This window comes from Xiphias gladius, chromosome 6 (genome assembly GCF_016859285.1).
Source record: "Xiphias gladius isolate SHS-SW01 ecotype Sanya breed wild chromosome 6, ASM1685928v1, whole genome shotgun sequence".
Taxonomy (NCBI): domain Eukaryota; kingdom Metazoa; phylum Chordata; class Actinopteri; order Istiophoriformes; family Xiphiidae; genus Xiphias; species Xiphias gladius.
Genome location: NC_053405.1, coordinates 13,894,909 through 13,910,704, shown reverse-complemented (window position 1 = coordinate 13,910,704; position 15,796 = coordinate 13,894,909). Strand labels below are relative to the sequence as shown.

Below are 15,796 nucleotides of genomic sequence, written 5' to 3'. Positions count from 1 at the left end.
ATAAACAAAGACAAGAGGAAGTAGATGACACACACTCTGTGGCATGGCTGTACTGGGTCAGTGGGGGTTAGGGTGGTCAAAGAGGATGTGTGTGTGTGTGCGCGCGCGTGCACGCTGCTGCGTGCCAACAGGGCCCTGTTTGCATCTCCAGAGGGGCCCAGAGAGGCAAGATCTTATCTGGCGCGTGCCTCGGCCGCTGTTTCCCACACTCTCCATGCTCCATTGCCAGGAAGGGGGTGAGAGGGGAGACTTATGATTATGTGCGTGTGTGTGTCTGTGTGTGTGCGCGCGTGTGCGTGTGTGTCAGCAGGGGTCCCGTCCTGTCAACTTTACGCTGTTTTGACTACCATGACATAATGTGCCTCAATACAGTGAACCCCCCCACACACACACATACATACACACACAATCACCCTTTTTCCATTTTTTCTTTCTTCTTCAAAGGTTCCGCACATCAACAAGGGCCTCCTTTTCTGTGAATGTCACATATTTGGCTTTTCATCAGTGCCCCATTCCTCTTTTTTTTTTCTACAGACCCCCTCCACTCCCTGTCTTTTCCCTCGTCTATGTTTTTCACTTTGATTGGGGCTTTGGTAAGGATTAAACCCCCCCCTCCCCCGTCCCCCGTCCCTGTCCCCCAACATTACCACCCAAGCCTCCTTTTCTTATGCGCTTTGCTATGAATGAGAAGTAGTGAACCATTAAAGGACATATTGCAGAGATTAAATGATGACCTTGGCAGCCTTGTTGAATGGAGCGTCTCTTCTGAGAGCAAATTTAGCAGGGCACACACACACACACACATATACATATACATACATACACACACTCATCTGATATTCTTTTATGCAGGTGCCTTTTACAGTAGATATTGAAGCATGATGATTGTCATTTCAATCTTGTTGTCTCGTAAATCTTTGTTTATTTTGGTATGTCCTATTAAAACCTGCATGGGGGCCCATTGTACTAAAGCGATTTGTGTGCACTGCTTACACGAAAATTGCCAATGGTAGCAGCATCACAAATGATTGTTGCTAGAAAACTGCGGATAAATTAGCAAGTCCTACAGGGCTTCCACATGCTCATGAATGGGTTGCAAGTATGGCATTTATGTGGATGAGTAAAACAAGCCAAAATTACTTCTAGAGGAAATTATCCAATGTTGCAAGTTACAGCTTGCATTTTGCAAATTGTGTTACCATTTGTATTGACAGCCACAAATGACAACAAGAGGCAACTTATGAAATGTTCAGCATTTAAAACCATGAATTAATTTAACAAAGTAAATTGAAAGTATATGTTCACCAACCTTGCCAGTGTGATGATTTACACAAAGAATGATTAAAGGGAAAGGAAAGACTAAAAAACTGATAAATACATTTTCTGTGCACTTGAGTGTGGATATTGTTAAGCTGAAAAGACAACTTTAGTTTTACTAAAACATCTTTCCCGTTGCATATTTAATTTTTTTTTTTTAAATTATTATTCACTATGTTAACAATTCACAGATGTGCACCTTGTAAAGTCTAACACATTGCATTCAAATCAACAGCCATGTTTGTCCATATATGTCCATGTATCCCTGGCTGTTTGCATGTGTGTGATTAAGTGTTTGTGAGGGTGCACACGTGGATTCTGGACATTCTTCTAGAGGTTAGCTGAAGAAAGCCTGGTAGATTTCAGGATGTCACGCCAGATCGAACCCTGAGCCCCCTTACATCCACCGCCACCACTTAAAGGTTAGGAATCTGATGATGTGTCCGTGTGTCTGTGTGTATGTTTGCAGCCGCCCCCACAGCTGGGAAGAGATCGATGCAGCCTCCACCAGCAGGGTCCTGGCCCCCGGCTGCTATTGTCTGAGAATGAGAGGCGGCAGGGGGGCTGTGTGTGTGTGTGTGTGTGTGTGTGTGTGTGTGTGTGTGTGTGTGTGTGTGTGTGTGTGTGTGTGTGTGTGTTAGGGAGAGAGGATAGAAGGATGGAAGAAATGGCGTAGCAGAGGGAAGGATGAGGGCACAAAATGAGAAATGAGGAGGGAGGGAGGGTGGAAAAGAGACAAAATAGGCCCAGGCTGGCTGACTCACTCCCTCCTTCACTCCCTCCCTTACTCACAAACACACACATTCTCTCTCCCCCGAGTACACACAAGCAAGCACAGACACACACACACACACACACACATTCATGAACACACTTCTCTCGTTGCTCTGCCAAGCGCTACTGTGCCCCTGCTCATCTGCGTGGGGGGCCCGAGGGCAGTCTGGGCCCTTATGTGCCCTCTCTTTACACACACACACACACACACACACACACACACACACACACACACACACACACACACACACACACACACACACACACACAGAGGAGCTGATGTGTAAGACACGCTCTGATCCTGCATGCTGATGATGAAAGACAGGCAGCCAGGCTCCTGACTTAGAGCCAGAGGGCAAGCCCTGATAGGAACCTGCTGATTCTTGATCCGCCTCCTCCTCCTCCGTCTCCGTCCTCATCCCTATTGGAATAATTTGATTTTCACCACAGTTTTAGTGTGTTTCCCTATTTTCCTCTCTCATCTTTAATGGCATCTAGGCCGGTTCCTCTGTTTTCCATTTAACTGGAATTTGATAAACACCAGCTATCAGCAGGTCTGAAGTTAAGGTCTTAAAGTTGATGATTTGAGCAGTTTTTAATAAAAAAGCAGGAGAAACAGTTGTTTGCTTGTGCATTAACTGAGTGATAGTCTAATGAACATTCCCTGTACATATGTAGTTCTGTATTAATGCCTTGCTCAGTGTGGCTGAGTGCAGTGTTTCATGTTTTTACGTGCATAGCCCCCAGCCTCACACCTGGCCTGGCAGGAGTTCTGGTCCCACCCCTCCTCCTCTGGTTTCCTCCATTAAACCCCCTACCTTCAGCTCCACCCAGCACAACCATGAGAGGGAGGGACAATGGTAAACAGCATAAGACCCCTTCTGGGTTCCTCAGTCACATAAACAGCCCTCTCAGGTCTGAATGAAACCTGTTGCCCACATTCCAGCGCAGTTTAGAGAGGATGTTCCATATGTGTGCATGTGTATGGTGCAGATGGCCTGGGTGATGAAGGCATAAATTAGCCTGTGCAAGGAAGGGAGCTCCCCCATTGTTCTGATGGATTGCACACACAGACACACACACACACACACACACACACACACACACACACACGTGCATGCAAGCCCACTGGGTCTGATTCAGGCAGGAAGATCACACACTCCCTGTCATAGCTTCTCAGATCAGCCTGCACAGAGCTTCCTGTAATCCCTCCTCTGTAACATTAATTATAAACTGGTGCTTTGTGCCCCGCGGACCAACCGTGACTTTCCCAGGACAATTAAAGTTACTCAGTAGAAGAAGGGGGATTGGGCAGAAAAGGAGGGAATGGGGATCAGGGAATGAGTCAGAGGATTTGACTTGAACTGCGTCTGAGGGTGCTGAAATAAGGCAATGGGTTAGATAAAGGTGGGAGTTTGGGGCTGGGCGTATAGGATGTCTAACTTCAGTCGGAGCAGGGATAATTCATAGTCACTGGAGCTTTTATATTGTTCTGTAAGTGAGGCTTTAGCCTAAGCTTTGGCCCAAGAGTCAAGGGTTGAACAGGGTAGGGTCCGGGTGGGCAAATGCCTGGCCAGGACCGGTGCGGATTAGCTGCCATCTCAGGGGAGTTATTGGTCGATGTGTGGGTAACATGACCCTGTTGTACCTCTTCACCCCAGTAATTCATGAATGTAATAAAAATGTATAACGTATCCAAATATCTTTTTTGTTGACTGCTTCTCATAAAAACACCTTTGTTGGCGCAAGAGGGTCCCCAGTGACCTGCATATATGTTTTTGACTACCACACCAAAATTGCTGCACGGTACAGCAATGTTCCGCAGGGCTTGCAATAATTGCCTGAATTTCTTTCCCACTGGTCGCTGACCTTTAACAGGCCACCAAATCATTAAATCCTATTTGACTGGCTTTTCACTTCCTGCCAAGCGTGACCTGCGATGCACTGTGCTTGCCCACAACAGGTGGATAAAAAGCATAAAACATGTTGCCACATGGAGACAAATCCTGTATTTTTATAGTGTGGCTGACCAAACTGTGTCCCTGCCATGCCCTTTGCCTGTTGTATAGCCTTCAGATGACTCCATTTATGCAACTTACTGTGCCAAAGGCAAACCCTTTCATGTTGCTCCTGATCTGTTTGTGACAAGAGGGTTGATTTCTAGATAAGTGGAAGCATGACAGTTATCAGGCCAGCCAGTGAAGGGGTTCATTTGACAGATGTTGTTATCCAAAATGGATCTGATAGGATGCTGTTTAATCCTGTTAAGGCACCTTGTTCTGGTGCATGAGCCCAGCTTCCTGACTGACTCCCCTTGCTCTGAACCTTTGACCCCTCGCTGTGGCTAGCGAGTTGAACTACTCTAAGATATGATGACATATGGATTTGTCACCGCTGCCTTCTACATATTCATATATGCAACTATTCTGCATTAGTGATTCATATTCAATGGCAGCATTTTGCACCAAAAAAAACCAGGGGAAAAAACAACTCATCTGAGTGGAAGAATCTTCTTAAACAGAACAAAGAAAGGATAAACAGGCGGAGGTTGTGATGGACATATAAGGAATTTTCTTTTGGCACCAGCAGCTCATGTTTTCATCAACATGTGCAGTTATGAATGACTTTTTTTTTAGTTTATCATGATCAAAATCTTTTTCTGACTTTAACCAAGTGTTTTAGTTGCCTAACCTTACTCCTACCTTAAAATCCTATAAAAGTTGCCATGAAAAATCGATGTGTTGCCATGAGCTTGTGTGGTTAGTTGACTGGCCTCAAAGTTAGAAAGACTAACCCAGGAAACGAAAGGCAACAGGTTCAGTCCAGTATCTGAGTGTTCTGTCTTGTTCTGCTTCAGAAAAGTTGGTAAGAGGAACGTTGAACTGACCCCAATTACTTGTCAGAACTCCCTGCGGATAAGCAAAATTATAAAATGGGAAGGAAAAATGTGAACGACAGCACAATGAAGTCAGAGGACAATGCAGTAGGTTGAAGAGAGACCAGTACACACCACCTGCTAGCTGCGCTAAGTGTGCCACAGGCAGAATATCTGCATAACAACAAATGGGAATATCTTCTTACTTGGCTAAAGAGAGTAAGGACAAATAGTGCCCCTGTCCACGGAAATATTTTAGACTCGTAAACAAGACCTTGGCATAATATTACTGCTTTACTGGTTGCTTTTGTTTATATACCCTAGAAACTTTGCAAGAGGAAGAGTATGGTGTTTTGTGTTTTTCTTCTTTACATCCAGAGAAAAGGCTTGTGGTCATTGTTGTTCTTGAGGAGTTTTTTTCATTTTTTCATGTTTTCCTCCAAATACTTTACATAGGATAAAAGTTAAAGGAGCAGTACATCCCAAAATGAAAATGTAGCATTCTCAGTGCTATCTCACCCGAAATTCAAATTAAGGGAGGGCCACCAAAACCCACACAGATGTAAGCCAGGTCATACTGTAGTCTGTATCCTGCTGTGCTGGGTTGTCCTGCAAAGTTTAACTATATTTCCGTGGAGTTTCAACTGAGGAGATAATGACTGAATTTAATTTCAGGGCAAACTGTGACTCTAAGGGGGTCGCTGAAATAATGCTATCAGCCTCTCAAAAACGTTGGACATGTTGATGCAGTCAGTGTACTCTAGCCCAGGAGGTGGTGCATTTAGGTGACTTAAAAAGAATTTGTTATCCAATATGGCTTAAGTTGAGTGGAAAAGTGGATGGTGTGAATAGAAGTTATACAGCACAGTGTGGCTCTGTGTTGAGTGAATACAGATTATGTACACTAGATATCACTCTCTTCATTGTTAGGCCACGCTGTAAAGAAAGTAGCACCTCTAATGGCCCTCGAGGAGCTGTGGTGAGCAAACCAGCCCTTTTCAATCACTGAAATTAACACTGCAGCAGCCAACACTTGACTCCAGTCCAACCACTTATATGTCAATGGCCTTTCCCATAATTCTCTGCCCAGCAGTAACTGCATGCAGGCTTGAGTGGGTGGAGAAGAGAAACTGACTGCTGAAACCCGTGTGAGGACCAGAGTTGTAGCCAGCAGGCCTGCGATCTTACAGCAGCAGTAGTTAGCTCATCTCCTTGTTGAAAGCTGAAGCTTTTGGATGGGGAACAATGGAGGCCGAGATGGGTGTGGTACTAAGGGGAGGTGAGGGGGCAGATAAGTTGTTAACATGACTGAGAGGGAGAGACTTTGGTGGGGATGTGGGGCAGCAAGGTGAAACCTGGAATGTAGTGGTGATGAGCTCATACCTGTGTGTGTGTGTGTGTGTGTGTGTGTGTGTGTGTGTGTGTGTGTGTGTGTGTGTGTGTGTGTGTGTGTGTGCGCGCGCAAGCAAGAGAGAGAGACGCCTCAGAGAGGATTCGGTTCACAGCCCCTTGAGGCCCCATCAGTAGTGATGTCATGGGAAACTATTACAAAGCCCATCCCGGCTGTTTGTAAACTCTCTCCATTTCCTTGTCGAAATCTAAGGGCCACATGAAAGCCTCAGTTTTGAACTCCTGAATAAAAACACGAAACTACTGTAACACTACCAGACCAGAGATGAAAATACTGAGTGAAAATGTACTCCAACTTGGACAAGATGTAAATCATTACTTTTCCTTTGATGTTCTTCCTGTCTCTACCTCTCGGTCTCTGTCTCCCTCTTGTCTTCATTACTTATCATTTCTCGTGACCGTAAACATTGTGAATTGATCCCTGCTGCTATCCTGCAGAAACATGGGGCCCCTTTCGGTGCGGTGTGTTGAAAACAGATCAACTTGGAGGAGCTGGGAACATGAAAGGAGGGAGCTAACTACAGGGGATAAACACATTCCTCTGCAACCCGGCCTGCTACCACTGCAGCCGCTGCTGGCCGGTGGCGGTGCAGGGGAGCTCGCAGCGAGAAGCATCGCTTCCACAAAGCGAGGTGGAGGGGGGGCGACTGAATATCCCTGAGCTCCCTCAGATCTCACAGGCAGCAAGCAACACTTGACCTTTCTAGCACTAAAGGAATATGACAGCCGTGAAGCAAACAGAAAGAGTAGGTAGAGCGGGGGGTGTTGAGGCAAGTGACAAAAGCCACACAAAGTGCAGGCTGCCACCAAAACAGTTAGTTTGCAATCAACGTCAGTCATCCCTCCTGTCGGGACAGTTTGATTTCCACTTTTCAAATGAGCCGTTTATTTTTGGCCTGATAGCAGGGCTGGGTAAATTGAAATTGGCAGCTCGACAATCTACAGATAATAGTCAACTACACAGGAGATCATGTGAACAGCTCTTTCTTTCACTTTACTTGAGCCCCCACCCTTTCTCTCCTGTCGAAGACGAGAAAGGAGGAAATGAGGGAGGGAGACAGAGAGAAAAAGGGCTAATCTTAGTCACAGTCAGAGGAGGCTGAGAAGGCAAAAAAGGAGTCTGAAAATGAAGGGAGGGAGAGAGAAAAGGGGGCGCGGGGAGGAAAAAAAATAGAATAATGTCCCGGTGATCAGGAGGAGGGCTGGAGGGGCGATGAGGTGGGGTAGGGGTGTACAGGAGAGGTGAGGATAGAAAGAGAAAAGGAGGGAAGGAGGGAATTTCTTTAATGTTTCTGGCAGCGGACCAGCTGAGGTCTCAAGGTTATCCTGGCTTTGCAAACTCCCACGGGAAAGGTGGAGTGCTGAGGGCCGAAGGGGGGGGGGTTGATGGCTTGAGGTGGAAGAGAGGAGGGAGAGATGGCTGCCCTCTTTCTCCAGGAGGGAGGCTAATGCTCTGGGGGAGAGTAATCCTCGGGCCCTCTTGTCTGATAAGGTTGGCCTTGGCCCAGGTAGGAGGAGAAAAAGGGCTCTGGGGCCTCCCAGGGCATCCTCGCAGAAAGCTCTGCCCTCTGCCAGGTTAGCTCAGGAGCAAAACTTAGAGATTTGATGAATTATTACTCAAGTCATTAGTTATAATCACATTTGAGTGATAACAATGTAATACCCTACTGATTCCAATAGGAAAACTCTTTTAGCATTCTTCCCTCCAGGGAAGCCAGAGGTCAGGGACAGCTATTGTACAGAACAGCTGGATTCAGCAGGAGTTCAGCACTTTGCTCAAGGACACTTTAGTAGAGCGGGGCCTTACTGACATAGGGAATGAGCCTGACAAACAATCTCTCCAACCAACAACCCTAATTAACTGCCGCTGTGTCTATTTATTTATTTATGAACATGTGTTTGTCGTAAGATCAGGTTTCTCTTCCTCGTCCATATTCCATTTCCAGATTGTCATACACCTATACATTTTGTCAAAACGCATTTAACTCCTTCTTCAACCAGTCGCAATCTTCAATGAGATTGTTGTCCAGAATTAAGATGAAATTAAATGAAATGATGCAGCAGACCATCCTGTCTGATTTCCTCAAACACTGCCCCTGGAATTTGAAACAACCGGTTGGGAAGACAAAAGTGTTTCATCATTCTTACCATAACCCTTCACCTCCCCATTACCCGCCAGAGCACCTTTATGCAAATATGAGTAAACCCTGAATTTGATAAGTTTTCTGAGTATGATGAGCCACTGCATTGGAGAGATCTGCATCGATACTCTGCATGTGTTTGTTTACACTAAACTAGGCCTATTAGAGATAACAATTTACAGCATCAAGCTGTCAGTTTGGGGAGCTGTGTGTGTTTATATGTATGTGTGCATGCATTCCTGCCTCTTCAAAGGCTGGTCCTCTTATCTATAGTCAACAAACGGCCTCCTCAGGAGGAAATGGGGAGGCTTCATGCACCTGTAATTCAAATGTCCCAGTGCCCGCTGAGAGTAAACAAGTGACACTCACAAATTTTCCCTCAATCAGTTTTATGCGAACCTAACGGTTAATGGATAGAAAAAGGAAAAAGGGGCAGACCTCAAAGAGAAATGTAATATTTCAGTGGTGTTCTTCTGTATGTTAAAATCTGGAAACTAGCTTTGAGACAAATGGAAATGTCTCACTAAGAGACTCGTCTTGTTTCGCCAGTGATTCTGGTCTTAAAAGCCGACAGTAAACACATAGTGATCAATACATATTTAGCCATTAGCTCAGAGCCCATAGATAGATATATATATAGAGATAGATAGATAGATAGATAGATTAATTCAGGTACAAAATGTAAGTATACAGCGGAGCAAATCCTGAACATTTGACCCATATCTGAGGCTTGGCTATCTTTTATCTTTCCTGTAGTTTGACAGTTTGAGCTCTGTATACAAATTTGTCTTCAGTCAGAACATCCAGTAAATGGTGGTTACACTGCATTTGCATGAGTGGCCCTCACCCCCACCCGCACCACTACCAGCAGCAGCAGCAGCAGCCGCCGTATTCCCAGTTTGTTCCAGCCTCAGGCATGCTAACCAGAGACCCAGGCCAACTCGCTGGTCCTCTCCCCAAACGCTTCCTCTCCACCGCTGCTGGGTTTGACTCACCGTGACCTCTGACCTTCGACGCTACACCGCCTCCCCCACACATGCAAATAGCGCTGGTCTGTTCCAGGAGGCATCAGAGAAAGGGAGAGGGTCAGATGGAGGGAAGGAAGAGAGAGAGCGAAGGAGGAGTGACGTGGATGGATGGAATCTGTTGGGGGGTGGGGAGTGAGTGAGCAAAGGAGAGAGAGACCCCTAAAGGAAGTGTGAACATCTTGGTCTCTGAAGTGGAGAGAAGTGGAGGGAGGCAGTGGCAGCCGCCTGTGTCTGCAAGGCTTACAGTGACCCATGCTGATCTTTCTGTGTGTGTGAGTGTGTGTGTATGGGTGAGAAAAAGAATGCGTGAGTATATTCACTGTACTCATTGTTTTCCTTGCTCCCAGGATGCTCCAGGCACCTCAGTTTGTGTGTGTTAGGGGAGGTAAGCGATGTGTGCGGCTGGATCTGGAGAGCCTCCAAACCCCCTCATCTCCTCTCCTCTCTCCTCCTTCTGTTCTCTCTGCTTGGAGGATCTGTCAGTTCTCCTTCTTTCTCTTTGTCCCCGCTTTGATCCTGCTCTCCAAGCCTTGGCTGGCCTCGCTAACAGCAGCTGAGCACAGGTCCTACTCCACTCCCACTAATAACACACATTCATGCCACGCTGAGATGATGCGTGTACACAGACACAGACACACACACACACACACACACGCAGTCTCTCTGTTGCACACACACACACACACACACACACACAAACACTCTCACTCACTGCTCCACTCACTCCCTCTGTCCTCTCTCACACGCTCCAAAATCGGTAACGACTGGCTCTGCTATCATTCAGTGCTTTCTGTAAGTTGTCAGAGCTTATCGCTTTCTCACAACCCTCTGTTTGCTGTAACCCTGCACTCAAAATGTGAGCATATTGGGTGATGGGTCACTCTATTCTGACCGATTGTGGGTTGTGCTACAGGCTCTCAACGCAGCCATATAACTTTTTTTTTTTTTTTGTAGATACAGTATATTGTTTTTTCACAGGCAAATGCAGGCACATGTATTTGGCCAATTTGATAAATCTTTATGTTGCATTGTTTAGAGGATTTGAAGATGTATGGGAAATGCACTCGATGTACTACAGTTTCCGATGCAAACAAACATGTTTTGATGTTCAGTGTATATCACCAAAAAACACTTGGGAACACCAAGGCTTAACTTTATTGCATTTCCTACCTTTTCCTGTAAAGCCTGTTATTGAATTATTTGAAACCTGCATTTATGCTCGTTTGTATTTGTTTTCTTCTTTTTTTGCTGTTACATTGCTATTTTTTGTGGCGAACATTACCACTAACAACAGTTACTGCCCTCTGTGGTCAGCAGAAATATGTATCATATATATATATATATATATATGCATAACAGTAGGACACAGTACATGCATGATACACTGATCATGATGGACTGATGTACCAGAGCTGCTTAAAACCTCTAGACGGGTTAGTTTGGCAAAAAAAAAAGTAATCTCACTGTCCACTCATCAGCTTTTCCCCGAGCTATCAATCACATCTTACAGTCTTCCTCGGCTGATAAAACTAGTTTCCAAAGTCAAGAATGCGAAATTAAATATAAATAACAAACCACTCGTGGGCACCTTTACTCCTGCAGGCTGTCAAATAAAAGTTGTAGAGAAACGTGAATCTTTGACTGTGTGTAACCAACTTATTCTCCTTTTTGCCGTTTCCAAGCAGAACTGCAAAGTTCATTGGCCGTTGACAGGCAGTGGCTGTGCACACATTGGCCACTCGTATCTCTGAAAGGAAATGAAAGGATTGCTGCTAACTTGTTGACCATGCTAGTTACAGTGTGAACTGCTGGATGAGTCAAGTCACTCAACCACTGTGTGGCAGGCTCCTGGGAGAGCAGTCTGCGTCAACACAGTGCCACCCTCAGTTTGCCACATGACACCTCAAGGCTGGCTTAGATTTGGCCTGTCTGCCTGCCCGTTCACTTCCAGCTCTTCCTGCCAGCCAGTAATGAAGCTTAAATGCCTAGCATAGGCATTTAAGCCACAGACCCCTTGCCCACACACACACACACACACACCTTGTCACCCTTGTGGCACCAGGAGAGCCCTTGGCAGCAGCACTGTTCACCAATGGCTTACACATTAAGGCGTGAGCGGCGGGTGACAGTGGGCCAGATTGCTTTGTGAGCGCAATATCTCACACTTTCACACACACACTTTAGCCATACAATCTCCCTGCCTAATTGCATTATTGCAGTGTGGGGAGGTCCATGGTCGAGAGGGCTCAATAAAGATATGAGTCCTGGGAAAGACTGGGAGCGCTGGAATGAGAAAAGAGGAAGAGGGAGATAAAGGTGGGAGGGAGGTATGGAGGGGCAATATAAAAAAAAGTGATAAAAAAAAAAAAGGAGAGGATAAGATCAAAAGGGATGACGGTTGGTGCAAGGGACAGGGGAGGTGGTGACAGGTAACTAGAGTGTGAGAATGAGGGCGGGGTGTCCCAAATAAAAAAATAAAAAAAAATGATCATGCAGGTTTATTTTCATGTCTGCTGGCCAGACAATTGCCATCTTTCGCTTTTCATCAGCGAAGTCTGCCTAAACATCATGTAATCAAAAGCTTTTTTTTTTTTTTTTTTACAACAGTGAGCCGCGTTCGCCGTGAGTCAGCCTGTTCTCCCGCAGATTTCTCGCGATAGAGGAGTTGACACAGCAACAGGTAACACTCCGGGGACCGACGGCGGCCAGGTGCGGCCGATAAGACGTTCAACTTGCGGGGAAGAGGGAGGGACCGACAGATCCGAGGCTCCGTGACTCAGTCCGCCACCGGAGAGCCTCTTGCAACATGAGCGTGAGAAAGTCGCTCAGGCGGAGAGAGTTTCAAAACCTACACTCTTGTCTGCTTCACGTCGGTACATTTGTTTTGGAACTCTGTCAGCGGCATTGTGCGCGGAAATGACTCAGGTGTGCACTTCACAACAATGAGACGCGTTAGCGCCGCGTTTGACAGAGGAGGCATTGTCGTGCCTTTGCGGATATTTGGGATTATGGCAGGTTCAGGCGCATGTACAGACCGGTCCTCCCTCCTGCCAGAAGCGAAGTTGGCCATCGCACACGAGACACGCGTGGTTTCACTAATGTCTTCACATGCCAGTTACTCATTCAGAAATTATAGCTTGTAGAGTGGAGACCAGAAGTTGAACACGCATTTAACGAGATTTTGACCGAAATCTGGGTGACGTAAAATCAACAATAGCTTTTAAAAGTGGCGCGGCCAAATGAGAGTAAAACGTCTGAAGTGACATAGAAAGCGTGACTTGATGCTTTGGCCCTCCGATAACATAATTCATCCGTGTCTGCAGGCCGCCGGCGGTGATGTCATGCATTTCGCAGACATCGCAGTTTACCGCGGCATGCTCAAGCGCAGGCTCGGGGAGAACCTGAAACCAGCTCTGCGCCCCGCTCGTGTTCAGCCCAGTATCTGGAGCCCTGTGCGGCTCCGCGTCGCCTATCAAATTCGCGATCTTGCGGCCAGCCGCCGGCGACGCCCCGCAGATGCAGGCGGCAAGCCGGCGAGAGAAGCGCCTTCCCCCGGTCGCCTGCGCGCCACGTGTCGCGGTCTCCGCAGCAGCTGGAGGTGCGTGAGCTCAGCGGAGAGCCGCGCACAGAGCTCCATAGACTCAGAAAACTCAAGTAGTGGACTCGTTTCTCAATGTGGGCGCCCCAATTTCATGACTTTTCCCGATCACACCTCTCCCCTGCCATGTTTGTCACTGAGAGTCTCCACATTTGCGCAATGGTTCGTGTTCTAGAAAGCAGGGGGAAGACTCCCAGCAGGAGAAAGAGAACTTTTCTGCTGATTCACGTCAACAAAGAACGAAAAAATATCAGTTTTTTGTAGCAAAGTCCCTTTTCGCTTTTTTTTCTGAAACTAGTATTCAGACTTTAACTACCCACATGACTCCTAAACTCTGACGAAATACAGACCGCGCAGGTTCATAGAAACCTACTGCTCGTCAACAGACGCAATAATGGGCCCTATTATTCTGGCTATTTACTGCTCGTCGGCTTTTACGTCTGCCCTACTCCAATACAAGATAAGGAAATGAAATTATGACCTGAAATCTAAAAAAAAAAAAACCTTGAACGCTGTGGGGCGACGATAGGCGGAGAGGAGGAGGAGGAGGGGGAGGCGGCATCGGTCTGATCGTGTGAGCTCTCCGGGCTCAGAAATATCTCTGCTCTGGCTCACATTCCGATAAGGGAGCCCGATCCAGCTCTCTCTGTAGGCGTGGTTTTCCCAGGCTTTTAAAACAGCAGCTGCTATTTACCTTCCCCTCTAATGTAAACCACCGCCGCCGCCGCCGCCGCCACACAGCCTCCCCTCAACCCCCTCCACACCCATCGCCTCCCCTCCCTGGCCGTGGCGGCCCCCCGGCAGCCCCGACGGCCAAACCTCCAACCACCGCGCTCATAAAACATCCTGGCACGTGCTCCACATTCACAACGCCGACAGATGATTAAATGCCAAAATTTGTACCACAGACTTAGTGAACTACAGTGGTAAATGACACGGAAATTGAGTGTGCGCGTTACATTCGACTGAGGGTGGGAGAGATTGACGTTACTCGAGGAATATGAGGATTGCGTTTCGCTGTGTGTTTGTTAGGAGTTGATTTCGCCTCCTCGTGCGGTTTTGAGCTGTCACCCTAAATTGTTTTATTTTACCATGTTCGCTATAACAATAACAATCTACTGTGAGGTTTGGTTAAAAAGAAAACAGAGCTGCTCCCTCCTGTGCCTCCATGGCACATGACTGAGACTCTCGAGTGCCAGATCGGCTACCACTTCCCAGTGGTGGTTTTAAAACGGCAAAAGTTGTCCCCGAGTTATTCACTGTCTGTTTTTTTCTTTTACTGTGGGTAGTTACCGGTTCGACTCGGGCAACTGAACCTACCCTGTAAGAGTCAGAAGGGTAACGTTGTTTATGGAGAGGGGCCAAAGTGTAATTGGCTCAAGGCCGAATAAAAGTTGATTTGATTGTGGGCTTTTAATATGGGGCTGGGAAGAGTGTGTGTGTGTGTGTGTGTGTGTGGGGGGGGGCATTACGCATTTGTGGTATTTTAAAAAGTAGTTCCAACATTTGTTTTGTCATCGTTTTCTCATATTTTGTCCTGTTATCACTTGTCTGGTACTTTTCTTTTCTTTTTTTTAAAAAAAAAAGGTCCCGCTGCCCGCTCCTGGTGGCGGTGCCCAGTCAGCGGCTCCAGTGTTAATATGTAAACGGTACGATGATTGAAGACTGAAGGCAGTTTCCCCGGCTGTGCCCTGAACCCGGGCCGCGCGCCATTGGCCGCCAGCTTCGGCAGCCAAACAACCAATGGGAGGGCGCCGACCACGAGCCGTCCTCCCTCGGGCCGCGTGTCTCTCGCCCTGATTGGTGGAAAGTTACTGTGGGAAAGAAAGTTTGGGAAGTTTCACACGAGCCGTTCGCGTGCAGTGCTAGATATAAATACAAGCCACACGCGGAGAGCCCAACAGAGAGACTCTGCATCCGCTCATGACAGACGCTGCCGCTGCGCACCGCTCTGACGGATTCTAACTTGGTACACATCTCAGGATTTTTTTTTTTTTCTTTTTCCTTTTTGCGGGAGAGGGGACTTTTGAATATCTTGCGCTGAAAATATTCATCGTCCTTCTTCCTGCATCCTGCATCAGTGGACCGTAATTTGCTGTGGGGTGTTTTTGGTTTTTTTTTTTTAAATTTTGTGGGATATTTCCGATAAAAAGATGCCCGCCGACATGATGGAAAAAACCTCCTCCTCCCCGGTCGCTGCAACCCCGGCAAGCATGAACACAACTCCCGATAAACCCAAGACAGCCTCCGAGCACAGAAAGGTTGGTATAAAACTTACATGTGCAAGCATCTCCTCCGTGACTGCCATCTAAAAACAAAAGCCCTTAAAGCCAGTTCTACTCGAGCTCCTCGTTCAAAATCGAGAATTTTCACTTTTACGCACTAAGCACGAAAGAGAAATTTGAACCGTTTTTGTCGCTTTGTTCTTATCTTTAGTCATCCAAGCCAATTATGGAAAAGAGGAGAAGAGCCAGAATCAACGAGAGCTTGGGGCAGCTGAAAACTCTCATCCTGGATGCGCTCAAAAAAGATGTGAGTACTCCCGTCGTCCCGGTTATTGATAGATTCTTTAACCTGCAATTCAGAAGTGTCCCTGTCAGGCAGCGAGACAGTGAGCGCGTAATCCTAACCATGTGTGGTTTCCGTCTCCTCA

General features: G+C 46.8%; 1 protein-coding gene across 3 annotated transcripts in view; it reads left to right on the top strand.

The window, feature by feature from the left end:
- Positions 1-15,796, top strand: part of her6 (hairy-related 6) — a 56,636-nt gene that overhangs the window by 39,721 nt on the left and 1,119 nt on the right. For 2 of the 3 annotated variants that reach the window (XM_040129692.1, XM_040129691.1), the window contains exons 3-4: positions 14,731-15,404; positions 15,580-15,675. In XM_040129692.1, the coding sequence (XP_039985626.1) occupies positions 15,297-15,404; positions 15,580-15,675 (204 nt within the window). In that variant the 5' untranslated portion in view covers positions 14,731-15,296. The remainder of the gene's footprint in view (positions 1-14,730; positions 15,405-15,579; positions 15,676-15,796) is intronic. The other variant, XM_040129693.1, reaches the window with a different exon arrangement.